The 25,978-nt window shown below is 46.4% G+C and overlaps 2 protein-coding genes across 6 annotated transcripts in view; one reads left to right on the top strand and one right to left on the bottom strand.

Annotated features, from left to right (window-relative positions):
• Positions 1–17,317, top strand: part of LOC135555575 (protein TANC2-like) — a 138,780-nt gene extending 121,463 nt beyond the window's left edge. For 2 of the 3 annotated variants that reach the window (XM_064988129.1, XM_064988130.1), the window contains 21 exons: positions 328–453; positions 2,040–2,075; positions 2,504–2,785; positions 3,638–3,759; positions 5,529–5,760; positions 5,956–6,206; positions 6,411–6,608; positions 6,772–7,103; positions 7,294–7,402; positions 7,531–7,653; positions 7,750–7,986; positions 8,206–8,391; positions 8,462–8,555; positions 8,643–8,776; positions 8,940–9,063; positions 9,301–9,476; positions 9,691–9,823; positions 11,323–11,414; positions 11,533–11,679; positions 12,727–12,827; positions 13,338–17,317. In XM_064988129.1, coding sequence (XP_064844201.1) covers positions 328–453; positions 2,040–2,075; positions 2,504–2,785; positions 3,638–3,759; positions 5,529–5,760; positions 5,956–6,206; positions 6,411–6,608; positions 6,772–7,103; positions 7,294–7,402; positions 7,531–7,653; positions 7,750–7,986; positions 8,206–8,391; positions 8,462–8,555; positions 8,643–8,776; positions 8,940–9,063; positions 9,301–9,476; positions 9,691–9,823; positions 11,323–11,414; positions 11,533–11,679; positions 12,727–12,827; positions 13,338–15,291 — 5,189 coding nt within the window. In that variant the 3' untranslated portion in view covers positions 15,292–17,317. The remainder of the gene's footprint in view (positions 1–327; positions 454–2,039; positions 2,076–2,503; positions 2,786–3,637; positions 3,760–5,528; positions 5,761–5,955; positions 6,207–6,410; positions 6,609–6,771; positions 7,104–7,293; positions 7,403–7,530; positions 7,654–7,749; positions 7,987–8,205; positions 8,392–8,461; positions 8,556–8,642; positions 8,777–8,939; positions 9,064–9,300; positions 9,477–9,690; positions 9,824–11,322; positions 11,415–11,532; positions 11,680–12,726; positions 12,828–13,337) is intronic. The other variant, XM_064988131.1, reaches the window with a different exon arrangement.
• An 80-nt stretch (positions 17,318–17,397) lies between these two features.
• Positions 17,398–25,614, bottom strand: LOC135555577 (transmembrane ascorbate-dependent reductase CYB561-like). Of its 3 annotated transcripts, none has more exons than XM_064988132.1 (6): positions 25,274–25,611; positions 24,125–24,342; positions 22,268–22,366; positions 20,506–20,609; positions 20,148–20,305; positions 17,398–19,255 (listed from the first exon to the last, which is right to left on the bottom strand). In XM_064988132.1, the coding sequence occupies exons 2-6, from the start codon at positions 24,333–24,335 to the stop codon at positions 19,060–19,062; spliced, it is 768 nt and encodes a 255-aa protein (XP_064844204.1). In that variant the 5' UTR covers positions 24,336–24,342; positions 25,274–25,611; the 3' UTR covers positions 17,398–19,059. The 3 variants fall into 3 exon arrangements, with proteins under 3 accessions (XP_064844204.1, XP_064844205.1, XP_064844206.1); XM_064988133.1 differs by having other exon boundaries at positions 24,125–24,338; XM_064988134.1 differs by lacking the exon at positions 22,268–22,366 and having other exon boundaries at positions 25,274–25,614.
• Positions 25,615–25,978: the final 364 nt, after the last annotated feature.

The raw sequence follows: 25,978 nt of genomic DNA, 5'->3' as shown, positions 1-25,978 counted from the left end.
CACACAGGCTCACACACACATACACTCTACCACGCTATAGCTACACACATTAGTTCACATTAGTCTTGGACACTGACCAGTTTAAACCACTTCTGTTTGCTTGGAGATGGATTTCAAATGGGTCTGGTTCGTAGTGGATCTCAATGGGGAGGTATGGAACTGATATGTTTGTCTATTTCCAAGGGTGTCTGTCGTTAGCATTAGCAATTTAGCATTCAGGTTTAGGCGGTTCAGTGATTCCTGGCTTTGTTTGACTAACTTTCTTCTCTCTCATCTGTTGCACCCATTAAACACACACACACACACACACACACACACACACATTAGCCACGAGTTCGGCCCACCTGGAGGACCTGGCCTACCTGGATGAGCAGAGACACACTCCCCTGAGGACCTCCCTCAGGATGCCCCGTCAGAACTCTGGGTCTGGGCGCTCCGGACATGACCTTAGAGGTACGCTTCATATCTCTCTTGGTGGGGTTGTGGTTAATAAGTGGGCAGGTTAAGGATCTGAGTGGGCAGGTTAAGGATCTGAGTGGGCAGGTTAAGGATCTGAGTGGGCAGGTTAAGGATCTGAGTGGGCAGGTTAAGGATCTGAGTGGGCAGGTTAAGGATCTGAGTGGGCAGGTTAAGGATCTGAGTGGGCAGGTTAAGGATCTGAGTGGGCAGGTTAAGGATCTGAGTGGGCAGGTTAAGGATCTGAGTGGGCAGGTTAAGGATCTGAGTGGGCAGGTTAAGGATCTGAGTGGGCAGGTTAAGGATCTGAGTGGGCAGGTTAATGATCTGAGTGGGCAGGTTAAGGATCTGAGTGGGCAGGTTAAGGATCTGAGTGGGCAGGTTAAGGATCTGAGTGGGCAGGTTTAGGATCTGAGTGTGGGATACTGATGGATGAGGAAATGGGGGTGGGGCCATTTTGGGGTGTGGGTCAGGGAGTGGAGGTAGGGTGATTTAGGGACTGGGGTTGTGAGGGGTAATTTTGTGTTGTGTGCTAAATCTGCTTCATCTTCCTATTTACTCCCATTCTACCTTGACCACGCCCAAAATCTGTCAAGGTGTGTGTGTTTGAGAGAGAGATTGTGTGTGTCTTTGAGTATACATGTAAGTTAGTAAGTATGATTTGTGAGTGAGTGTATATCTGTGTAGACATACTTGGTGCACCCTCTAAACCCCTATCCCTGCCTGGTATTGGGTGATGCAACCCTCCCTTTGGGCCTGGTACACCACACACATCCTGGTACACCTTAATCTGTCTCCCCTCCCAGATCAATGTTATTGACTTTCCTCCTCACCACTCCCTGGCTCATCTGTCACTGCAGGGGTCCTGTCTGACGTCCCATCACTCAAGGCTTTATAAGGCTTAAATCACACTCACACTAGCAAAAACACACACACTGAACACACATTGAACACGCACGCACAAACACACACACAAACAGACTTGCACATGCACACACACACACACACACACACAGATATTCAGATGTATACACACAAATACACACACCCTATCTTTCTCCAATTCTTTATACCTCTCCCTCTATTCCTCCCTCTATATTCCCTACCCTCTCGCTGACTGTATTTTTAGCCCCCTGCCTGTCACACTATCATGCTTACCACAGCACTTTCTCCCTAAGATCAGACCACACCGGGAATGAAAACTCATGCAGAGATATCGCCTTACCTTTGCCTTTCTTACTCCTCAGTACAGAACTACTAGACGCACACACTCTCACAACCTCTGCTCTGAGACATATACAGAAAACATGGTCTCCAAGAACAAGAAATATGCTCAAATGATATTTGTATGTGTCTGAGGCTTCATCCTAGGATCAGGGATGAAACATTGGGTGTGGCTCCCCACCACCCTGCTCCCGCCCTCCCTCTCACCATCCCCTCTCCTCTGCTAGCTAGATGCACCAACCCTCCCATCCATCTTCCCCTTTCTCCTCCCCTGTCCTTCCATCTCTCTCTCTCTCTTTCTCATGCTTTGTCTCTCTCTCCTTTCTTGCGTTGTCTCTCTCCTCTGTCCTCTGCCTCAGCTTCTGCTTACAGCCATGCCTGGCAATCTAACTCACGTAAGTGATGCTCCTCTCTTTCTCTTCTCCCATTATAAGGCATTATACTGTTCTACATCAGTTAATGCCACGTTATAATGATGTGCTTATTAAACTAGTGGTGCTGTATTAGTAGGAGTACAGTATCCCTCTACTACAATATGTTATCTAATCCCCTGTCCCCCGCTCTGCTAACAATATATACTTGTTATATACAGGCAGTATCTACCCATACACTTCGTAATTCTGTTTCATTATGTAGTTCTTAGTATGAAGCCCAATGGTGGCGTTCACCCATGGTGTGTGTTATTTTGATGAACATGCCCCTCTATGGGTGACATGCTGACGTTGCACTGAGGAAATGACAATGACAGTGCAGTGGACTCTACACATCAAGTCCTGTGTCTTTTCCCTCACCTGTAATCTGTCCCCTTCCCCTCTCTCTCCAGTACGCTTTGCCCCCTACCGCCCCCCGGATATCGCCCTCAAGCCCCTTCTGTTCGAGGTGCCCAGCCTGACAGCTGATTCGCTCTTCACTGGGAGGGAGTGGCTCTTCCAGGAAGTGGACGCCCGTCTTCATGGCGACGACTCGGCAGCCAATCGAGGTGTGGTTGTCGTGGGCAATGTGGGCTTCGGCAAGACTGCCATCATCTCCCGCCTGGTGGCACTCAGCTGCCACGGCAACCGCATGAGGCAGATCGCCTCGGACAGCCCCCACGCCTCGCCCAAACGTATGCTTATACTGTCATACAGGAGTGTGTGTGTGTGTGTGTGTGTGTGTGTGTGTGTGTGTGTGTGTGTGTGTGGCAATGATCCATGCTGGCTGCTGCTAGAAGGGCCTGTTGTACTGGGCAATGGTGGAAAAAGTACCCAATTGTCATACTTGAGTAAAAGTACGGATACCTTAATAGAAAGTTACTTAGGTGAAAGTCACCCAGTAAAATACTACTTGAGTAAAAGTATTTGGTTCTAAATATACTTAAGTATCAAATGGAATTGGTCAAATATACTTAAGTACCAAAAGTATAAATAATTTAAAATTCATAATATTAAGCAAAGCATATGGCACCATTTTCTTGTTTTTAAAATGTGTGGATAGCCAGGGGTACACTCCATCACTGAGACATCATTTACAAACTATGCATCTGCGTTTAGTGAGTCTGCCAGATCAGAGACAATAGAGATGACCATGTGTTCTCTTGATAAGCGCGTGAATTTGACAATTTTCCTGTCCTGTGAAGCACTCGGCATGTAATGAGTACTTTTGGATGGCAGGGAAAATGTATGGAGTAAAAAGTACATTATTTTGGGGGGGGAATGTAGTGAAGTAAAAGTTGTCCAAAATATAAATAGTAAAGTACAGATACCCCCCCAAAAATACTTAAAAATGATACGGAAGTATTTTATACCACTGGTACTGGGTCTTAAGATGCGTGTAAAAAGCATCCTTGTGTCTGTGTAAATAATGCACACAGTAGATGCACTCAACTTGATCTATAAACCTACTTCTCTCTCACTCACTCACTCACACACACACACACACACACACACACACACACACACACACACACACACACACACAGATGGGGAGACCCTGCCCCTCACCCAGCCCCAGCACTCCCATGGCACCCTGGGGGGCAGCTGCCCTGGCACCCCCGAGATGAGGAGACGCCAGGAGGAGGCTTTACGGCGGCTCGCCTCTCAGGTACAGTACTACTACACCACTACACCACGGCTGCATCTCAGTAGTCTTAAGTACCATTCAAGACCAACCTGACCAGCTGGGTGAATCCTTGCTCAGAGGTACATGTTTGGTTTACACTATGTTCTATTTTTATTTGAACGTTCTACAACAGTGTGCCTTACTGAACGTGGCCCGGATTCAACTAATTAACTGGTCATTGAGACATTGCTAAGGGGGAAGGTGTGTTGATACTGGTCTGAAATCAAAGCCTGCACATCTGCTCCTTTGTTCTTCAGTGTCAGCAGCTCTTTCCTACAGTGTCTCTGGTCTGGAGACGGTCTCTGCCCTCTGACCTCCTTGTGGCCTTGTTCTCTCCCTTCTCACTCTATTATTCATTCTCTCTATCCGCTGCCACTCTTCTCTCATTATCTCCATTATCTGCATTCCGTTCGTTCTACATCCTTTTCTCTCGCCATGCTCTCTCCCTATGTCCTTAACCCATCCTGTCTAGCAACACTGATGCTAATGTCTTCCTTTATTCACTTAGCACTCCCTCTCCCTCTTCCTCCATCCACTGTCAACTCCTGCTATCCAATCTGGCTCTTCATTCCGTCTCTCTTTTTCTCTCTCTGTCTATCTCTCTCCATTCCATTTTCATGACTGGCGGTGTTGTGCAGACACAGCAGAAAAACAAGGGGAAGCTCTCACCCCCCCCCTCTCTCTTGCTGTCTCTCTCTTGTTTCCTCTGTCTCTGTGCTATGACCTAATGAAATATGCATAGGCCCAGGGAGCAGTGTTCCAGCCGAGCCATTAGATCCCCTTAGCGGCCACATGCATTCTTAATGATAGCCTGCTCCAGTGGTTGACCCACGCACAGACACTTTCTACACATACTTTACACTCACACTTTACACACACACACCCACACTACACACAACACTAGCACACACAAGCATCACAAATACTACAGACATCCCTGTGGATGTCAGTGGCCAGAAGCATATGGCTATGAATATGTGTATGACCTGAGTGAAGCGCTCTAGTCTGGTCTGAAATAATCCTGAGCGAAGCTTTAAGTTGGAGCCAGTCTGAAGCCTACTGGCTTTCCTCAGCACTCCAAGTCCACTCTATCCAAGGCGGCGCTGTATTATACCATACATTAAACTACAGATCTAGGATCAGACTACCTAACCTTATCCAACAAGGGGGTTAAAAATAATCTGATCCTGGACCATTTCACCACCCCCAGGGTCTTAGTGCCAGTCCAGTCCTCTGACACACTAGAGACAAAAACCTGACAGTCACAACAAGCTACACAGCAGTCATCACTCTTCAATGAATAATGTAACATGGTATTGTTTTTCAACAATGTTTTAATGAAGCCTCAATCTGTAGCTGTGTTTCAGTCTGCTTTAACTCTTTTGTGTCGTAAAAATAATAGTGGTTAGTTGGCACCGAATGTCACCTAGGCCTGTTTGGTTCGTGTTTTATTTGATTGTTACGTGCTGAAGATTCAAGACGGAATAAATTTGTGTGGGTTGATTTGCGCCCTCTTCAAATCAAATTATTTTGGTCACATACACGTGTTTAGCAGATGTCATTGCGTGTGTAGCGAAATGCTTGTGGATTGTTAAATGTATCTCTCTCTTTGGAAAAATAAAGTGTGATAATCAGAGATATCGAGATAAAATATATTTTCAATTTCAATGGGATCACCTATATAAAAGTACATTTTTTTTTTTTTTTTAATCTCCCCCACCCCACTCACTTCCACTCTCTATCGCCCCTAGGTGGTGGCATACCACTACTGCCAGGCGGACAACGCCTACACGTGCCTGGTGCCAGAGTTTGTCCACAACGTGGCGGCTCTGCTGTGCCGGGCACCCCAGCTCATGGCCTACAGGGAGCAGCTTCTCCGGGAGCCCCACCTGCAGAGCACCCTCAGTCTGCGCTCCTGTGTCCAGGACCCCCTCAATGCCTTCAGGAGGGGCGTGCTGGAGCCCCTCGACATCCTGCACAGAGGTCAGGGGTGTTCAAGGTTTTATGGCAACTGCATAGGAGCTGGTCATTTGATAACTTGTTATTTCCTCTCAGGGTTTGGGCCAACTCCATTCATGTTTTCCAAAAAACAACTAAATGTCCCATCTCAGCAGCTAATAGTTAGTTATTTCCACTTCTTGTCCTGATAAACAACCTTGTTGTCTTTGTGTTCATCAGAGAGGAAGATAGCATGTGAGGAGGACCTAATCATTCTGGTAGACGGGCTGAATGAGGCAGAGTTCCACAAGCCGGACTACGGCGACACCATCACCTCCTTCTTGTGTAAGACCATGGAACGCTTTCCTCCCTGGCTCAAACTGGTGGTCACCGTCAGGACCTCCCTACAGGAGATCACACATCCCCTTTCGTTCCACCGTATCTCTCTTGACCGCCTGGAGGAGAATGATGCCATAGACCAGGACCTGCAGGTAGGGTTCAGGTTTACACCAAACCATCTGTCTGACATCTTTACTCTCTGATAGTCATCTCTCACTTCAACCTCAATCATTGTAGTAAAAGTAGTCGATCGTGATTTAAAACAATTATGGTCAACTATTGTGATAAAAGCAGTCTTGGTGATAGTATTACAGAGTTATCATGATGCTGAACTCCTTTCTCTTCCCAACCTGCAGGGCTACCTGCTGCAGCGGATCCAGGGCAGTGCTGAGATCCAGAGCAACGTGTCTCTCAACGGGCGTCTGGACAACGCAGCCTTCACCAAGCTGAGCACCCACCTTAAGGCCCTGAGCCGTGGCTCCTACCTCTACCTGAAACTGACACTGGACCTCATCGAGAAGGGCTACCTGGTGCTCAAGAGCTCCAGCTTCAAGGTGAGTCTGTGTCTCAGTCCTGGAGCTATATACTGTATGTTGCTCAAGGTTTTTGCTTGTGTTCCATACTCTGCCTGTTGGTGTGTTTATCTCTCTCTGTAAAAGTTCATATGATGTTTCCTTACAAAACTGACCCGAGGTGTTTCTCCATGTCTCCCCCCAGGTGGTGCCGGTGAGCCTGGCTGAGGTGTACCTCCTGCAGCTCAACATGCGTTTCCCCACCCAGTCGTCCTTCGAGCGTGCCCTCCCCCTGCTCAACGTGGCCGTGGCCTCCCTCCACCCCCTCACGGATGAGCAGGCATACGGGGCTGTGAACGCTGGCGCCGTGCGAGGCCCTGCCCTGGACTGGGAAGACTTCCAGGGGAGACTGGAGCTGCTATCGCCCTTCCTGGTGCGGAGGAGGGACGGAACACGTATGTTCACACACCCCTCCTTCAGGGAGTGGCTCATCTGGAGGGAGGACGGGGAGAAGACCAAGTTCCTCTGTGACCCGAGGTAGGGAGACACTGGTCCACTGAGAGGAACCAACAGACCCTCTGCAAAGCCAGCGTGTACCTGGAACATCAATGTTTACAGTTGGAATTTTTGGAGCTTTCTGTTCTTAATTTCTCTCCCTCTCTCTACATCTATCTTTTTCCACTTTCACTCTTTTCTTCCTCCCTTCTCCATCTCTCTCTGGCTGTAGGAGTGGCCACACTCTCCTGGCCTTCTGGTTCTCACGTCAGGAGGGCAAACTGAACCGGCAGCAGACCATAGACCTGGGCCACCACATCCTCAAAGCACACATCTTCAAGGTAACGGCACACCCCCACCACACAACACATCACTACAGCACGCTAACACACCTCCAACATCTGGGTCAATGGCTTCTACCCACTGTGCAGTAACACTGCTGTTGATATTACTGTTATCTTCTCCACAGGGCCTGAGTAAGAAGGTTGGGGTCTCCTCGTCAGTCCTGCAGGGGCTGTGGGTCTCTTACAGCACAGAGGGGCTCTCCACTGCTCTGGCCTCACTGAGGAACCTTTACACACCCAACATCAAGGTACTGGACACACTCTCACCAGCAGTGGCCTAACCAAAGCACTATTGCATTACATGTTTGGTGTATTGGTTATATGTCTGACACCCCTCCCTCTAGGTGAGTCGTTTGTTGGTCCTAGGCGGAGCCAACGTTAACTACCGTTCTGAGGTTCTGAACAACGCCCCATTGCTGTGTGTCCACGCCCACCTGGGCTACGCGGAGACAGCCGGCCTGCTGCTGGAGAACGGAGCACACGTAGACGGAGAGTCCGACAGCGGCCTCACCCCGCTGGGCCACGCCGCCGCCGCTGGACACCTGTCCATCGTCACTGCGCTCTGCGCCTGCAAGGCTAAGGTCAGGGACCAACCACCACTACTGTGCATACTGTCACTTTGGCAATTGAGGTTTATTACAACAGCATTATGATGCATTTACACAACACGATATAACTCTCTGGCAGCCATGTTGGAACCTACTGGGCAAAATGTACCAATAGGTATTTTTGAACAGTGTCTGCATGTGACGTCTGTGTGTGTGCATGTGTATAATGACCCTCTCTCTCCCTGTGTGTAGGTGGACCACCTGGACAGGAACGGTCAGTGTGCGCTGGTGCACGCTGCACTGCGAGGACACCTGCAGGTGGTCAAGTTCCTGATGCAGAGTGACTGGAACCCTGACGGACAGCCCCAAGGAGCCTTCACCAAGAGTCACGCTGTCCAGCAGGCCCTTATAGCAGGGGCCAGCATGGGATACACAGAGGTACACACGCATGTGCACAAACACACACCCACCGTACACACACTAAGTCTGAACGTTGTCTCCTGTACAGATCGCCTCTTACCTATTGGACCTGCCAGAGAAGGATGAGGAGGAGGAGGAGCGAGCACAGATCAACAACTTTGACACACTCTGGGGAGAGACTGGTACGTGCTATTTTGTGTATGACTGTATCAAAGTCTGTCGAATGCTTTTACCCACACTGACCCTGGCTTCCCCCTCTCCCACTGTAGCTCTGACTGCAGCAGCAGGCAGGGGGAAGCTGGATGTGTGCAGGCTGCTGTTGGAACAAGGGGCAGCGGTTGGACAGCCTAACCGCCGGGGCATCGTGCCTCTGTTCAGCGCTGTGCGCCAGGGACATTGGCAGGTGGGTGGGCACTTTTTGAATTTCATACCCATTCATTATTTCAAGTCACAAAGCCATACAACTTAAATTGGAAATATTCAAATACACTACTGGCAATGATAGAGAACAATGGTGACAAACAATACTAACGTAGCTACATACTATTTGGTTTCTTGCTCATCAGATAGTGGACCTTCTGTTGAACCATGGAGCTGACGTCAACATGGCAGACAAGCAGGGCCGCACGCCCCTCATGATGGCCTCCTCAGAGGGCCACCTCGGCACAGCAGAGTTCCTACTGGCACAAGGTCAGAGTTCAGTTCACCCTCAACATCACCACCACCTACTCTACTAATCTCATTGGTTCAGAGTACCTAGTGTAAAAGTGCAAAGGCAACTGCGAAGTGAAGTTTTGACTTCCACATGGGCAACATATAGCAGACATAAAGTATGTGTAGTATTTAGTAATGGACAAAACAGCTGCCAAGTGGCCATGTTATGATCCTGGCTGCCATGAAAACGTGACCTTTAACCCCCTCTTGCAGGTGCGTCTCTGGCCCTGATGGACAAGGAGGGTCTGACTGCTCTGAGCTGGGCGTGTCTGAAGGGCCACATGCCATTGGTGCGCTGCCTGGTTGAGAGAGGCGCGGCCACCGCCCACGCCGATAAGAGTGGACGCACCCCCCTGGACCTGGCCTCGTTCTACGGAGACTCAGAAGTGGTAAGTGGTCGCTGGTCGCCACGTTGATGACCTCCCCATGGCAGTGCAGCACAGAGAAAGTTTTCACTGTTGTTGATTGGAATAAGTACCTGAAGGTAGAATGCTATTCTGTTCTTTCTCTCCTCCTCTTCATTTTCCCCCTCAAATTTTCTTCATCCTTTAAACTCCCATCTTCCCTCTCTTATTCCCCGTCCGTCCGCCCGTCTGTCTCTAGGTGCAGTATCTGGTGGACCACGGGGCGATGATAGAGCATGTGGACTACAGTGGGATGCGACCTCTGGACCGGGCCGTGGGCTGCAGGAACACCTCTGTGGTGGTGGCTCTGCTCAAGAAGGGAGCCAAGATGGGTACGAACTGACTAGAGGTCACTAGTCACACACAGATTTAAAAACACTGGTATATAGGACTGTCTTCTAATTTTGCAATATTGTTCTACATTAACTTCAGTGGTTTAGCTACAACTTTAGTCAGTTATAGTTCTATTTAGTATACTGGTGTTTCCCCTCGGTAGGACTATAGTCGCCATTGACTCCTAGAATGTTGTCAACTACTGCCTGAATCTCTTCCCTATGTGGTTTGGTGATCACCAAGGCTTCGCCATGCCTTCCTCCCCAGGCACCACTAACCCCCCTCCTCTGTTTCCACCATGTTTATAATGGTGGATGTGAGGCCCCTCCCTCTGCTCCTACTGCTGCTGACATTGCTGTTGCACCTTTTTCTTTTGCTGACACTTTTTTTGGCCACAGCTTCTCAATTCTGCCTCTTTCTGTTCTTTTCTTCATCTCACTCCCTCTACTCACTCACTTCACTTTCTCTCGCTCACTTTCTCTCTCACACACACATACACACACACACACTCTCTTGGTTCTGCTTATTGGGTTGGTTCCATTATGTTTCCTCTCATTTCACCCACCGAACTCCCTTCTCTAACCTGTCACTCATAACCCTGGCTCCGCCCCCTCTCCATAATCAGGATATCAGACTCTTCCCAGTCGACCCCGAGGTAACACAGTTTGCCCTCTCTCTATATACATCTCTGCTCTTACTATCTCGTCCTCTTTTTTTTTTACCCTCCTTACTCTTTATATGTGGCTTTGTGAAGTAAGCTAACTACCCAAGTCATCCACTGCCCAATAAGAGATTATGACACAAACACCACAACAAGGCCCACAGTCCATGCATTCCCCCTGGTGTTGGGAAGCCATAAATGCATGTGTGATCCCCCTCTGCTCTGGCATGGCTTGTGCTTGCCTGTCCCCCCCCCTACACAGCATGCAGAATAACACAGAATAACACTGGCTAATAATGACATTATTGTGTATTCATGTTGGGTGAGATTGGCATTGGAACATAAATAAGTTGATCGTTTTCCCAGTGGCTTTACTAGAGATTAAGTTACTGATTCTGTACTTGAATCAGATCCTTCCTGCACCAGGTATGACGTCAATATCTATGAATCCACCTGTTAGCTGAGCGCTTAAATGGCACATGCAGGGGCAAAGAAACCCCAAACCTGTCTGTCTCAGTAAGTCACGCCATATTTATCTTGGGTAGAGCTTCATCATCATCTCAACCTTTCAACTGGTTTCGCTACACTCCGAGGTGAAGTTGCCCCTACCTACAGATCTAGGATCAGTTTGCTCTCTCCAAATGCTAACTTCAACTATTACTGGAGGGGATAAACAAAACAGACCAGATCAGCATCTAGGGGCAACTTCACCCTGCTCCTTCTCTCGTCCTTCTCATTGTCGGTCCTTTTACTGAGACACGCCCCCTCTTCCTGTCATTGCCACTCTCCTCCGGCCACTCCCCGTTACCCATCATGCCCCCTGCTGTCTTCCACCAGGTCCGGCCACCTGGGCCATGGCCACCTCCAAACCCGACATCATGATCGTCCTGCTCAGCAAGCTGATAGAGGAAGGAGATGGCTTCTACAAGGTCAGCCCTTCCTAGAATATAGCAATATAGCACAGCTGTCATTGAGGGTTACTGTTGTGGTGCCAAACCGTGCTAGTCTCTCACCTCTCTGAGGGTTTTTCTTCTACCCGTCCTGTAGAAAGGTAAAGTGAAGGAGGCGGCCCAGCGGTACCAGTACGCCTTAAAGAAGTTCCCCCGCGAGGGCTTCAGCGAGGACCTCAAGACCTTCAGAGAGCTCAAGGTGTCCCTCCTCCTCAACCTGTCCCGCTGTCGGAGGAAAATGAATGTGAGTGACACTCCACTGCACCCTCCTCTATCCCCTCACCCCACCTGGCTGTGACTGGAGATGCTTTTTTTGCTTACACTCAACAGCATTACCATCTGCAAGGTTTACCAAGACATTACAATACAAAACAACTTTATTATCCCTCATTGGGATGTATGCTTGTTCATTGTGCTTACAATAGATTGTAAGTCGCTCTGGATAAGAGCGTCTGCTAAATGACTTAAATGTAAATGTAAATAGAACGACCCATACAAAGATATTTAGCTCCTCTGATAGATTATAAAACCGCACATGGATTTAAGCAGTGTAAAAATATTGGTTTCAAAAGATTGATGACGGCAATATCATTGTGCAAAATGGTACAGTAGATCAGACTTCAACATAATAGCTGAAGGTAAATCTCCCTCAACTCTAGCCTCATCTAACCTCGGCCCATATCCCTGCATCTTCCATTCCCTCTTATAGTTTGCTTGGTTTTGGTTTGTGTTTGTAGCTCTGGTAACTTTAGAGGGGGTGCAAGGGGAGGTTGGTGTGGGTCAGGGCCATAGTGGCCAGCTGAGGTTCTAATGACAGAGCAGTGCAACAGCGGTTTCTGTGTGTGTGTGAATGTGTGTTTGTATTTTGTGTTTGTATGTCTCTGAAAGTCTGTGTCATATGTGTGTTCATATCAATGTTTTTAATTGCTCAATTTACATGGTATCGTCATGGACTCGTGTATTATTTTTTATTTGTCAGTGTCGCCCATTTGTCTTTCAGTTATTTTTTTCTTGGGTGTCTTCTATCTGAACCCAAGTTTCCATCGATCTCATCGACTCAGTTATTCACGTCTGTATTACTCTGTATGGTTATATGTATGACTGATACAAGACTCCTGAATGACTCTCATATGACTCATGTTTGACTCTGTACATGGTTCTATGTACGTATCATCTATAACCTTTTTTCCATTAATCTCTTGACTCACCTCTGACTCATTTCTGACTCATGTACCGCTCCACGCGTGGCTCTGTGAATGACTGTCGGCCCTGTTGCTGTTGTTGCTTGCAGGACTTTGGGATGGCTGAGGAGTTTGCTACCAAGGCGCTAGAGTTGAAATCCAAATCGTACGAGGCCTTTTACGCCAGAGCCCGCGCCAAGCGCAGCAGCAGGTAACCGTAGCAACGGGGAGAACAGGGAGGCGGTGGCCTAGCGCAGAGTGAGCTCAGCCTTAGGATCCAATTGGGCCCTCATGTCACATGATCACCAGGTTTCCAATGCACTGTAGACAGATGACTACAGGGGGACATCATAGAGTTCATGAGCATTTTGGCCATGTTTTTCACCCTATGTCATGTTCAGTGGTTTTTATGTCTGCTTACACATCCTGTATCCCCTTAGCCCTATGACTTGTTCATTCTCTTGCTCATTGTCATGGCTCATTTTTTTATGTTTTAGCGTAAGAGTGTACTTTGACTACTATGTGAGGGCAAGTAGTTTGAGCAGTTGTGGTGTTGTCATTGTGACCACATGCTACTCCCTCACGGTCTTTGGTTTCATGCTTTGTCATGTTCATCTGTACTCCCTCCACCTCTCCTGCTCCTCTCTCATTAATGCTTTCTCAATCTCCCTCTTTTCTCTCTTGATATTCCCCTCTTCACCCCCTCGTGTATCCACCTCAGGCAGTTCCACGCAGCCCTGGAGGACCTGAATGAGGCCACCCTCCTTTGCCCTAACAACCGGGAGATCCAGCGCCTGCTGCAGAGGGTGGAGGAGGAGTGTCTTCAGTTCGAGGAGCAACAGGAGCTGGACCCTCCCCCATCCCCTCCCAGAGAGCAGGCCGCGCCCCCTCCCCAGTCCCTGGAGCCAGTGCAGGACCTGTTTGAAGAGGACGAGGACTACCTGGAGCAGGACCTAGAGAGCCTGCCCATGGGCATGACTCCCGAGCCCCGCTCAAGCCCCTCTGGCCTGCCCCTCATCCAGAGCCTGCCCCCCTCTCCGTGCCACCGCAACTCACCCTACCTCTCCGGAGGCCCCTCCATAGTCCAGGCTTTCGAGCTGCCCCCCAGCCCCCCTTCCATGTCCTCCCCCACGCGACAAGGCTACCAGTCCACCTCCCCGTCACTTTCCCCGACGCACCAGAGCTCCCACTACCGGCCCAGCCCTCCGCACACCTCCCCAGCACACCAGGCTTCCGCTACGCCGTACAACTTCAGCCCACCACCTTCGCCTCTCCGCCGGGGGCCTCAGTACCGCGCCAGCCCCACCTCAGAGAGCGGAGGAGGTCTGTACCGGCCACAGTCGGCCTCAGCCCGCTACCAGTCGGAGCAGATACCCGGCCGGCCGAAGTCTCCGCTGTCTAAGATGAGCAGCCAGCGCTCCTTCCAGCTGCTCTCCCAGCAGCAGCCTCCCCAACAGGGCCAGTGGCTGCAGCCTGCCAAGGCTCAGATCGTACGCACCAACCAGCCCAGCTCCGCTGTGCACTCCAGTGCTGTGCTGGGAACCAGTGCCTACAGCCAAATGGCCCACTCCATGAGCACCCGCCTCCCCCCCGACCTGGCCGAGCTGGGGGACGGGGTGAATATATACCCCAGTGCCCTGGAAGGGAGGCCCACGCTGCAGGTGCAGGCCAGCCTCAGTGCAGGAGCACTCTACCAACATGTTGGCATCCAGATGGTCCCAATGGAGGACGAGCTCCCCCAGCGGGCCTCCTCAGCTTACCGGCCTGGAGGTCCGCGCTACAGCCAGGCCCCCCAGATCAGCCGCAGCCAGTCGGCAGCGTACTACCCTGTCTCACCTCAGATGGAGATGGAGTTAGAGATGGAGCACCAGGCGGCGCTGGGATCACCGGAGAACCCCCACGGCCTGCGCCGACCTGTCAGTGCCACCAGCGCAGAGCCAAAGCCACACGCACCCACTCCCCGGCCCCTCATGCACTCCCAGAGCGTAGGCCTCCGTTTCTCCCCCTCCAACACAAGCCTGGGTGGGGTCTCTGCAGCTAATCTAGCCCCAGGCTTCCGGGGCTCCACCTCGGCCCAGCAGATGGAAATCCCTCTACAGCTGTCCTACGAGGATGGTAGCGTCTACTGCGACAACCTCTCGCCTGTGTCTCCTCCGCAGGGTAGCGACATAAGGGTGGTGGGAGGGACGTACCCAGACAAGGCGCTCCGCTCCAGAAACACACCTTTCATGGGCGTTGTCGACAAGACGGCGCGGACTCACCAGTACCTGCCACCGCAACCGCAGACAATAGGGCGCTCCTGGGCCATCTCTTCCCTGGACACGGTGGTGACAAGCTCCGCCACGTCTCCAGGGAACATTGGCCCTCAGCATGGCTACAGCCAACAGCCCAGCCTGGGACACATCGCCTACTACAACCGCACCAACAACGCCCACAACGGACACCTCCTGGACGATGACTACTACCAGGCGCCAGCTAACAGCTCACGGGACGGCAGGGCAGACGGTATGGGCCGCGTGAGCCAGGCGCCATCCTACCCAGACGTCAAGGTGGCCCGGACGCTGCCTGTGACCCAGGCCTACCAAGACAGCGAGTACATGCAGAACTCCAGGGACAGGCAGGGCCCCACGTCCCCTATCAAACCAAAGAGACCTTTCGTGGAGTCAAACGTGTAGGGAGGGACTGAGGGAGATGACTGATAAGCCTGCACATATTTTAATTTGGAATGACTTATAGACAACCCCAAGGGTATGTGATGAGACTGGGAAGGCAACAGTACTGTAGACAAACGCATTTAAACTCAACTCCCATGCATCTTCTTTGCCTCTGTCCTTCACAGCCATTTACTATGGATGAATACAAGAAAGCCTAAAACTGCAGTTTGCCAGGTGAATCCAACACCTCCAGTACTCCAGAATATGTTGGCCTTCTGTTTGTAGTTTGTATAGTCAGTGGAGGGGACAGCGATGATCCACAGCTTTAGGAACTGGAGTCTGTTGGAAAAGCATGTAGGAGGACTAATACCACACACCCTGACCTGGAAACCTCCAGATCTCAAGCAGGGGAGACTGCTGCCTGCCGTTTTCTCCCTGCCCCTCAATGCCTGTCCTGGGACGGTCACACTCTAGCTATGAGCACTTCCCTGCTTAACCTGTTGAAGTCCAAACTCTCAATGCCTTCTTCAGAATAACTCAATAGAAGGCCGCCCTTCACTAAGATGACCATGTTCTCTGCTGTAAATGTGACTGAAAAGAGGCTTCAACATACTTGTATATAGGAAAAGCAACAACAACAAAAAAGTAATATTTATCATTTAAGTTATGTTTGTAAAATACATTATTTCCATTGGTTGTATTTTCTTTGCTTTTGTTTTGTTTTTTGCTCAAGAAGTGACATGCAGCAGGCTTTGTGAAGCTTTTGGGAAACGGGCATTTCTTATTTTCCAATAACTTGAATGTTTCCTTTTACAGTTGAATTATCTCTACCAGCCAAAGCTGCAGTTATTCAAACATAACACTGTACTACATACAGTTTTAGCCACTAAAGGGTCAAAGATGTTGGCAGCATGCACACATGACTTCAAATGACCCAAGTGGTCATTGAAGGACTGGTTTTATCCGTCCACAAAATGCTTTCCATAAAACAATGGAAATTAGGTGGTCAGACGTTGTCTTCAATATAGAACAGAAATGGGTCCAAAGCTAATATTTAGGTTAAGGATCTAAACCAAGTTATCAATTGTTGTAGTCAGCCTATATATTCAGAAACGTACAAAACCATCCGATGTCTACATTTTGGTTACACTTTCATGAAACTAGATATGTTTTGAAAAAATACACTGAAGAAAGTAGTGTCAAGACTAGCCTACATAACATGGTTGGACTAGATTATGATCTATCTATACAAGGTTGTCAATTGTGATGGATGTCATACCTTTTGCATTGACTTGCATCAATTCACACAATTACAGTGCAGTTTACCCACCAGTTTGGTTACACCCTTTATCCTCTACCGGCACTTAGTATGAACTACAATCAGCTGAAAACATGAATCTGTGAAGTTTACATTTTTATTTACTGTAGTCTTCATTCTTGTCACTTAATGTCAAACATTTAGACTAACAGTTTTATTTATAAATATTTACTGTGTATTGGTGTGCTTGATTATGTTTGGTTATAGGTGGAGGCTCTCCGATCGGTTCATAAACATTCCAACCAGGACGTTGAAGGAAATGAATGAGCTAGTTGATTGATATTAACAAGAGGTGCATCCAAAGGTTAACCCTACATCTGAGCCTGTTGCAGGAGGGACTTCTCAATGCCCTCTGTCTGATTAACACCCAAAATAACTTTTATTTTCAAGAAACTTTTTTTTATATAGTTCGTGTAAATAATTGTACATGCAGTGCTGCATAGAAATGCATGTTTGTTCTCTGCTTACTCCCATGCTGATATAAACATGTAATATGTTTGTATAGCAGTTTATCAATATTTGGAGAGGGAGGCAGAGTACAGGGTGGGGGAACAGCCATCTTCTTTTCTCTTGGGCTTGCTGAGCAGAGTTCTGTAAATTGTCTGTATATGTGAGTTGTGGCGTTTTGAAACGAGAAGGTAATAAGAAACATGCGTTTTTAAAATGTACTTATTTAAAAATGGTTACCACTTCAAGGAAAATAAATGTGGGTCGGCTCCTTTACTTTTAGCTTGTTCACACCATCAGTAGCGACGTCTCTTAAACACATTCACACAGACTATATCAAATAAAGCACACCCCAAAACACCTAGAGTCATGCATCTTTAATAAGTTATAGGAAGGCAGTCAGCAGTACGTATTGTATAGAACGTTTCCACAAGTGAAAGAGGTAGCGATATTAATCTAATCTTAGTTATATTATGCTTTAAACTGATTAAATGAGGACAAGTAGATGCTTCGAACAAAGCAAGTTACAATACATAATTCATACAGTCAAACATGGATGCAGCATATTGTACAATTAAATCCAGTTTGACGCCCTTCTATTACAGTAGCTCTGAGCATTTTACACTTATCACAGAAGCATATATATTTACTGAATCGACCCCTTAGCCCAGATAAATGATCCCGATTCTGTAACCCCATATTTTGAAAATAAGATCAGATAAATTGAGCCTTTATTTTAAAAGGATCAGATCCTACAATATTAAGATCACAGAATCTGGATTTAGTGCTTTGAGTAGGCCTACACCCTGCCCTCTACTGGACAGGTTATGACTACTACACTCAGTGAAACAAAGTAACTAAGATGAATTTTCTGCATATCAAAAGAACATGCATTTGACACCTCAATAACTGATCACGTACCTATACTGCATCGATTTAAAGTAAGAATATTTATAGCTCCCCACCTTAGTTACATTGAAATGTCTTGGTTGTAGTGCCTTTCACCTTTCTAAATCCACGTGTGATCAAGATTGTGAAAATTGGCCATTTAGCAGATGCTTTTTATCCAACGCGACTTAATTATGCGTGCATTTTATTTTACATATGGGTGAACCCGTAATGCTCTACGGAGTATCCTAATCACTACCTTTGAGTCTTGAAATACCCATTCAAATTCTCAAGACAGAAAATTACCCAATGCTAAGATTTCATCTGATCAGAAGAACTGGCCCTGAAACTATTGGATAGGTTTCCCAACCATCTCCTAGTAGGTAACGTTTCACATTTGTTTTAACTGGCACACCTGATTCAATTTGTCAGGTAACCATCGAGCCTTTGACTAATTGAGTCAGGTGTGCTTTAGGGTTAAAACTAAAATATTTAACATCTGGGTGAGTCCGTGGAGACTGTTGGGGAAACCCTGAATCAATGGTAAATTCAATCCAGCCAAATATAAGGAATGGTGAAGAAGCTGCTTCAAGAGTACCTAGGGGTCATTTTGAATTCAACCCCAAAAATCCAGGCATCGTTCAGTCACAACTTTGTGCATACTTTTGGTCCTTTATCATAAATTCAATATTATTTTCACAATGAACATCCCTGAATGAACTGCAACTTCTAAATTTATCACAAGCTTGAAAGTCATGGAAGTTTGTTAAAAAATGAGTAACTTCCAGTATAACCCTGCTGCCCTAGATGAAGGCACAACTAATTGGCTTGGAGACATGGCTTTGTCCTCACTGAACACTTAGCAAAGGCTATTTTGTTTTTAAGAGACCTAATATGGCACTTTTGTGATGGCTAATCTGTGGCAGCAATCAAATACATTGGTCAAATCAGTCCTGTCATAACTCTATTTCACCACAAGGGGGGTGTAGAACTGCTCGATGTGACATGAAATATAGACAACATATCAGCTGGACCTGGAGAGATACTGGGTGTGCAGGCTTTTATTCCATACCAGATTTTTTTTTAAATAAAAGCCTGAGCACACAGTAGCTTTTCAGACCAGAGTGTTTCCTGGTTTAAGGCGAGGTGGGGCTCCCTCCCCCCTCAGTCAGGGTCTTAAAGTGTACAGATAAGGCCTCCTCCTCTGGGTGTGGGGGTCTCCTGAAGTCCTCCCGTGTCACCACGTAGCCTACCAGAATCCCAAATGCTACTAGCAGCAGTCCCAGCATGTTACCAAGGATCCCCTCTGGGACGAACTGTGAATATGTGTGCCTGGGAAGAAAAAGGACTTCTGTATTATATCAATTGAGTTTGTTGTGATACAGTACAGCCTAATGTGAATTAACATTTGTAAAGAATCATTAGTTATAATATTTCCGTGTGACTCATCAAGATGACCTTAAGCATAACATATGGCACCAAACAGGAGAATGATTCATAATGTGCAAAGACTCAATTAAAATCTGTCTGACCACATTGTCATAAAGATAGCCCAGACAGCAAAATCCCAGCTTTCCCCAAACATACCCTGTACAATAATTAACTGCCCTATGATTTAGCAGGGTAGAGCTGGGCAAAGTAGTAGCACTTCAACATCATCCAAAGTGACAAACAAACCACTGGCACGTCTCTTACCATATGATTTTATTTATTTTTTAAAAACCGTTTATGATATCCAATTGGTAGTTAGTCGTCTCGTCGCTGCAACTCCCGTATTGACTCGGGAGAGGAGAAGGTCGAGAGCAGCGCGTCCCCCGAAACACAACCAAGCCGCGCTGCTTCTTGACACAACAGCCGCTTATCCCTCGCAAGCCAGCAGCACCAATGGGTCAGAGGAAACACTGCACACCTGGTGACAGTGTCAGTGTGCACTGCACCTGGCCCGCCACAGGAGTTAATTGCGCACGACAGGAAAACCCGGACGACGCTGCGCCAATTGTGCGCCGCCCCATGGGTCTCCCAGTCGCGGACGGCTGCAACAGACCCTGGACTCGAACCCAGAATCTCTAGTGGCACTGCGATGCAGTATCTTGCACCACTCGGGAGGCCCAACAAACTACTTTTCAGCCAATAATTGTGCATTTTAGCATTCCATTTGAATACATTTCTTCATTGTACGTGGTGGTAGTATATTGGAACTGAGCCCCTGCATAGTAATACTCACTGGATACTGAAGAACAATTTCTCTGAAATGCCCAGTAGGCAGGTGGCTAGGGACATAGCGAGCATGGCCAGCCCAAAGAAGACATGTAGTGGCAGGTACCAGCTCCGCAGCGCCATTAACGTCCCAGGGAAGAGGAAGAAACCAAGCCCCATCAGCCACTGAGGGAGTAGAGGATCAATGTTATTAAACGATTATGCCTATTAGAATGTAATATGAGAGCTACTGCCTGTATACAGCTAGGTTCTCAGTGCAAACAGTACATTAATTGGAATTCTGAGACAAGGAAAAGGTTGAAATTAGCTTGATTTGTGTGTGCACGTGATTGCATGTGTGCACAGAAGGAGAGGCGAGGGCTGACCTGTACACAGAAGAGAACAAAGGTGAGCATGCCACACCAGCTGTGGAGGGAGTACATGTTGGGGATCTTGTTATGATTATGGAAGTCAAACACAGCCACGATACCTGAGGAGATACAATGATACATGCTGTCAATCTTTCCCATTCATTTTGTATAAAACAATGTTGATCAATTATGAATTTACCTGCCGCCAAGTATGGATGTGGGTATTATTTATATGATGACACTGCTTGCAAAACAAATGTTTCTCTTGAGTCAGTAAGAATTGCCCGAAGCCCGATTTCAGCGTTTAAACTGACGACCGGTTTGGATACACCTGCCTGTTTCCATGACTACTCCAGACCTCAGTACATGACTCAGGCTACTGCGATTCAGCTTTAGACGCTCATGCCGCACCACTGATTCGTGGTTAGCATGCGCAGTCTCATCTTACCTGTGTTCATAACCTCCATGGGAGCCTCACCATCTCTAGCTAACTTGAACTCACAAAGAATGATGAAAGAGAAGAAAAAAAAGTCTAGACTTCTTTTTTTAGGTCCTCCAATCGGTATGGGCGTTGCAAAATCCTAATCGGTCGACCAAATTCAGACACACAAATCATTCTTTTGTGAGTTCAAGTTAGCTAGATGGTGATGACAATTACAACAATACTGAATGAACACATTTTAATATAATACATAAAGAAAACTTTCAATTTGGTTTAAATAATGCAAAAACAGTGTTGGAGAAAGTAAAAGTGCAATATGTGCCATGTAAAAAAGCTAACATTTAAGTTCCTTGCTCAGAACATATGAAAGCTGGTGGTTACTATTATTTCAGTGAAATACGAAACCGGTCCGTATTTTATCGAACAGATGGCAACCCTAAGTCTAAATATTGCACAACCTTCAATGTTATGTCATAATTACGTCAAATTAATTACGGTCTTTGTTAAGAAGAAATTGTCTTCACACAGTTCGCAAAGAGCCAGGTGGCCCAAACTGCTGCATATACCCTGGCTCTGCTTGCACTGAACACAAGAGAAGTGACAATTTCCCTAGTTAATATTGCATGTTTAAAAATATTTAAAAAAAACACTTGTGTATTGATTTTAAGAAGGGCATTGATGTTTATGGTTAGGTACATTTGTGCAACGATTGTGCTTATTTTGCAAATGCGCTTTTATTAAAATCACCCATTTGGCGAAGTTGAAGTAGGCTGTGGTTTGATGATAAAATGACAGGCATTGCATTGATTATATGCAACTCAGAACAAGCTAGTTAACCTAGTAATATCATTAACAATGTGTAGTTAACTAGTGGTTATGTGAAGACTAAACTTATCTTGTAAATAAACAATGTTCACTGGCAACTTAGCTTGGATCCTTGCAGCCACAAGGTACTTTTGATGCTGCACTCACGTAACAGGTGGTCAGTCTGCCATGCAGTCTCAATCGGAGACCAAAAAGGCTAATTTCAAGTTCATAACAATTGGTAATCTGCCCTAATTAAATCTGCCAAGCCGATTAATCTGTAGACCTCTAGTCTGAATGACTGATCTAGCCCTAGAGAACCTATTTATTATGACCCTCCAATAGTTAAGTCCACTTGTCTTACGTGGTGAGACACATGTCAGTCTATATACACACACACACACACACACAACTAGCTAGCTTCGGCATTTTATATACACAGTAGCTACAACTTTAGAATGTTTGGGTTCAAGGGGAAAGGGCCAAAAACAACAAGTCTTGTCCATAGACAGACACCCACACAGGCCTTACCCACTATGCTGATAATGAGGGCGAGAAGGTGGAGCACTGCATGGAGAATCTTGACGTTGCGTTTGCTTTCATTCCTAAATACTCTGTACACCAGAATCGCTGTGAGAGAAACAATTCTGGTTAAGATTCACATAAGACTAATCAAATAGAATCATTTCCACAAGATGATAATAAAGTCAAGCCTGTCTAAATATACAGTGGTCCGACTTAACACAACACAATAAAATAACTGTTCACCTTCAAACACTGCTTTTGCACCTTAATCTGCTGTAACCATTTAAAAGGTTAGTTATTACTTTTGTCATAGTACCATAATCACACCCAACATGGCACCAAGGGCAATAACAGGTATGAGGCTACAAAAGAAAGGGTGAATCAGGGCAGTTATGGAGGTGTTTTAGTCCCAGTGAGCTGGAGGTGAAGGTTAAGTAAGGTAAGGCTTTGAGTGGGGCAGAAGTCATTCAACAAGACCACTAGAATGTGAAAATGCAAACACTTGACAAGTAGATGCCACCAAGGTCTCAGCAGGACATAGGGTTGGTTAGCATAAAAATGTTACAGAAATGCTATGAGAACAAACTGTTCAACTGAGTTCTTGTATTACAATTATAAACTAAATTATATTAACCTTGCAGAAACAATGTTCCAGGCAATTGTATTTGCTGTCTGTCTCCTGATCCCACCAAGGACAGCTGGTTCCCCTGGAGGGTGTTTTCATCCCAGCTCCATTTGGACTGACCGCTCACATTAAGGTGTAAGTGACCTTTACTGTTTAATGGCCTAATTAAATTGTTGTAGCAAGGTTTGGAATAGAGGCTACAGCTGACTTAATAACAAGCAGCTGTTTTATTTTACACCACAAAGGGGACTTTATTTACATTGTCAATGGCTGAATAACTTATTATTCTCATTACAATCATGATTCAGGGACCAATGGAATACCCTTTGAAAACGTTTGCTTTCATTGCAACTGTTTTCCAGTAAGTGTTTATCATAGTACTATTTATGGGACCAAATCACTGCACTAATACCTCTCACAGTGGGGGAGAAAAACAACGGCCTAGAAACAAACAAAATAAAGTCTCGGCTCCTCCCACCCTAATAGCATTAGGAATGTATTCCTGTTGCAGTGTGCCTTTAGGCCTGTGCCCTGTGTAGCATTAGCATCACACTAATGCAATAGGTCAGAAGACCCCTAGGCTAACAGAGCAGACAGAGAAGACAACTGCCATTGTGGCTCAAAGAAGAGACACTGTGGCTTCAGCTTCCCTTTGTTCATCTACCTCCATCGCTCCATGCTACCAGTAAAACAAATTGTATTGGTTGCATACACATTTACCAGATGTTATTGCAGGTGTAGCAAAATGCTTGTGTTCCTAGCTCCAACAGTGCAATAGTATCTAACAATAAACACGAAACTAAAAGTAAAATAAGAACTATTAGGACGAGCAATGTCGAGTCCTGTGTGTGTGAGATACATATATACAATGTCGAGTCCGGTGTATATGTATGATGGGATGTGTAGACAGCATATGGATATAATAAATAGTATATCTGAAGAATACGTTGATATTAATAGTATATCTACAGCAATAGTTAAATAGGATAGGCCTTGACTAGAATACAGTATATACACATATGAAGTAGGTAAAACTGTATGTCAACATTATTAAAGTGACCAGTGTTCCATGTCTATGTACATAGGGCAGCAGCAATGGAGAGCACCTTTATTACTCTACATTACCAAATCGATCACCAGGACAATGAGCCATTAATTGAGGCGATTTATAAAAAGGTGTTTAAATTCCTGGAGGAATGGTTTTAATTCTAATTTAAGTTGGTATAATTCTACCCTACCATCTCCATAGAGAAAGACCAGGCCCAGGACCATGCAGAGGGGATGTACATTGAACTCCTGTCCCGAACCGTCCCAGGCGTAGCCTCCGTGATAGCTGCCCATCCACACGCCCGTGATCACCACACAGGCCAGGCCCAGAACCTGAGTCCCCCCCACGTACCACGGGAAGGAGCTCAGGCCTTGCACGGCCCGCTGAGGGCTATCTTCCATGGTCTGTCTTGAAGGGGGAGGAGGGATAGAAAGAGAGGGGGAGAATGATGGTTTAGTCCAGTGGTTCAAAAAGGTATGTGTTATGATGACTAGTTTCCTGACTGAACCAACCAGGAAAACCTCCAGGCCCATGTCAAGACCCACCTATAGCTTTCTGAAAAGACCTTGGACTCATGGATGAACAAAACCTGTGATCTGAATCTTTACCTAGTCTCTTACCAGTCACCACCCTAAAGGAGTCAGAGAAATAACCAAATATTGGACCAGTCTAGTCATGTCTCCGGGATTGAGATGAACAGAAGCGTCCTCTTCCTGCGCTGCTTCTAGGCTCATGTGATGATGTGCGTGTTTGACTGCAGAGCGCTACACTGGGGAAACTCACATCCATGTGAAAAACACTCACATGGCTAGGTGTTTGCTCTTCAGTTGAATAACAGTTTGTTATAGACTATGAGTATGACTGTTTATTCAACGTGATTGTGTATTCAGTTGAATATTTGTTATAGGAGTATGACAGCGTTTTTATTCAAAGTGTGTGTATTCAGTTAACATTGTGTTGCTTAGCCTACACCACCTTGTTTTTTACGACATGGTATACAGCTACAGAGGAAAGTTACTTTCGTAGGTAAGGATAACTTATGGAGCAGGTTAGAATAATTAGGTTAAGAAAATAGTTCACTAATAACCTCTCCTAACCTGCTACGAAACGTCAAAACCCTTATTTTAGGCTACTGATTGGATTTGAGACGGATGCATGTCAGAAACAAGAACCAAATATCGCGCATGTTGTGATTAAAATGTACGCAAACTATTGACAAACAAAACACTATTTATAGGCTATCCTCGACTATAATGTTGGATACCACACGTCTAGGAGCTCTATCCTATCATACAACTTCAAGCGCAAACATCCGTAAGGTAGGACATGTTCCACTTACCGTTTGTTCCTCAAATAACCTGCTTTCCCAGCAAGTCTGAGAGGGAGTGGATATCCTTGTTCCGCTCCTTGTGTGTTTTGGACTGATTCCTAAATACGCCTACAATTTTCGTAGTAACCTCATTACTAAAGTAACGCAATAAAGTCCTATAGCCTAGGCTTGCCGCTAAATATTTCACAATACGCTTTCTTACTCCTCACGCCCGCTTCACAAAAACGTCGTTGGTAGGTGGATATGTCGCTTGGTCGTGACAGAAACAGTGGCGCAGCTAAATGTTGAGTTGACAGAGAAATACGTTATACACTCCCTCTCTCCCTTCAATTAGCACCAAACATGGAGGAGGGAGGAGCACAAACAGCCTTCAGAGAGGATGACGTCTGGCACTGCACTGACGAAAATGTCCAAAGGTCTATTGCCTTGGCTACTCAGGGCGTTCTTGCATATGCAGACCCGGCATTGAATCAAAGCAATTCATTAAAAAGGCATAATGACCAATTAGTTGACTGCTTTAATTGATACTGATGCATATTGGATAATGATGGGCTGTGCGATCTTGTCTGCTCGTTTAGACTGACAGCACAATTCTGAACTTTTTAAGCTAATTGGTCTTTTGAAAAAAAGAGTTGACGTGAAAAGATCGGATGTGATTGGTCAAAAGATCAATTAGTGGAAGAAACTACTATTAGTGGAAGAAATCAGAATTGG

The sequence above is a fragment of the Oncorhynchus masou genome, chromosome 15, assembly GCF_036934945.1.
Source record: "Oncorhynchus masou masou isolate Uvic2021 chromosome 15, UVic_Omas_1.1, whole genome shotgun sequence".
In the NCBI taxonomy this organism is placed as follows: Eukaryota; Metazoa; Chordata; class Actinopteri; order Salmoniformes; family Salmonidae; genus Oncorhynchus; species Oncorhynchus masou.
The sequence above is the reverse complement of the archived record's forward strand: the minus strand, read 5'-3'. Positions and strand labels throughout refer to the sequence as shown.

Coding starts and splice junctions, on each gene's coding strand:
- LOC135555577 (XM_064988132.1), bottom strand. CDS start 24,335: ATGGAAGATAGCCCTCAGCGGGCCGTGCAAGGCCTGAGCTCCTTCCCG. Junction 20,610..22,267: donor CCTCATTATCAGCATAGTGG/GTAAGGCCTGTG, acceptor GTATCTCCTCAG/GTATCGTGGCTGTGTTTGAC. Junction 20,306..20,505: donor TTGTTCTCTTCTGTGTACAG/GTCAGCCCTCGC, acceptor CTACTCCCTCAG/TGGCTGATGGGGCTTGGTTT.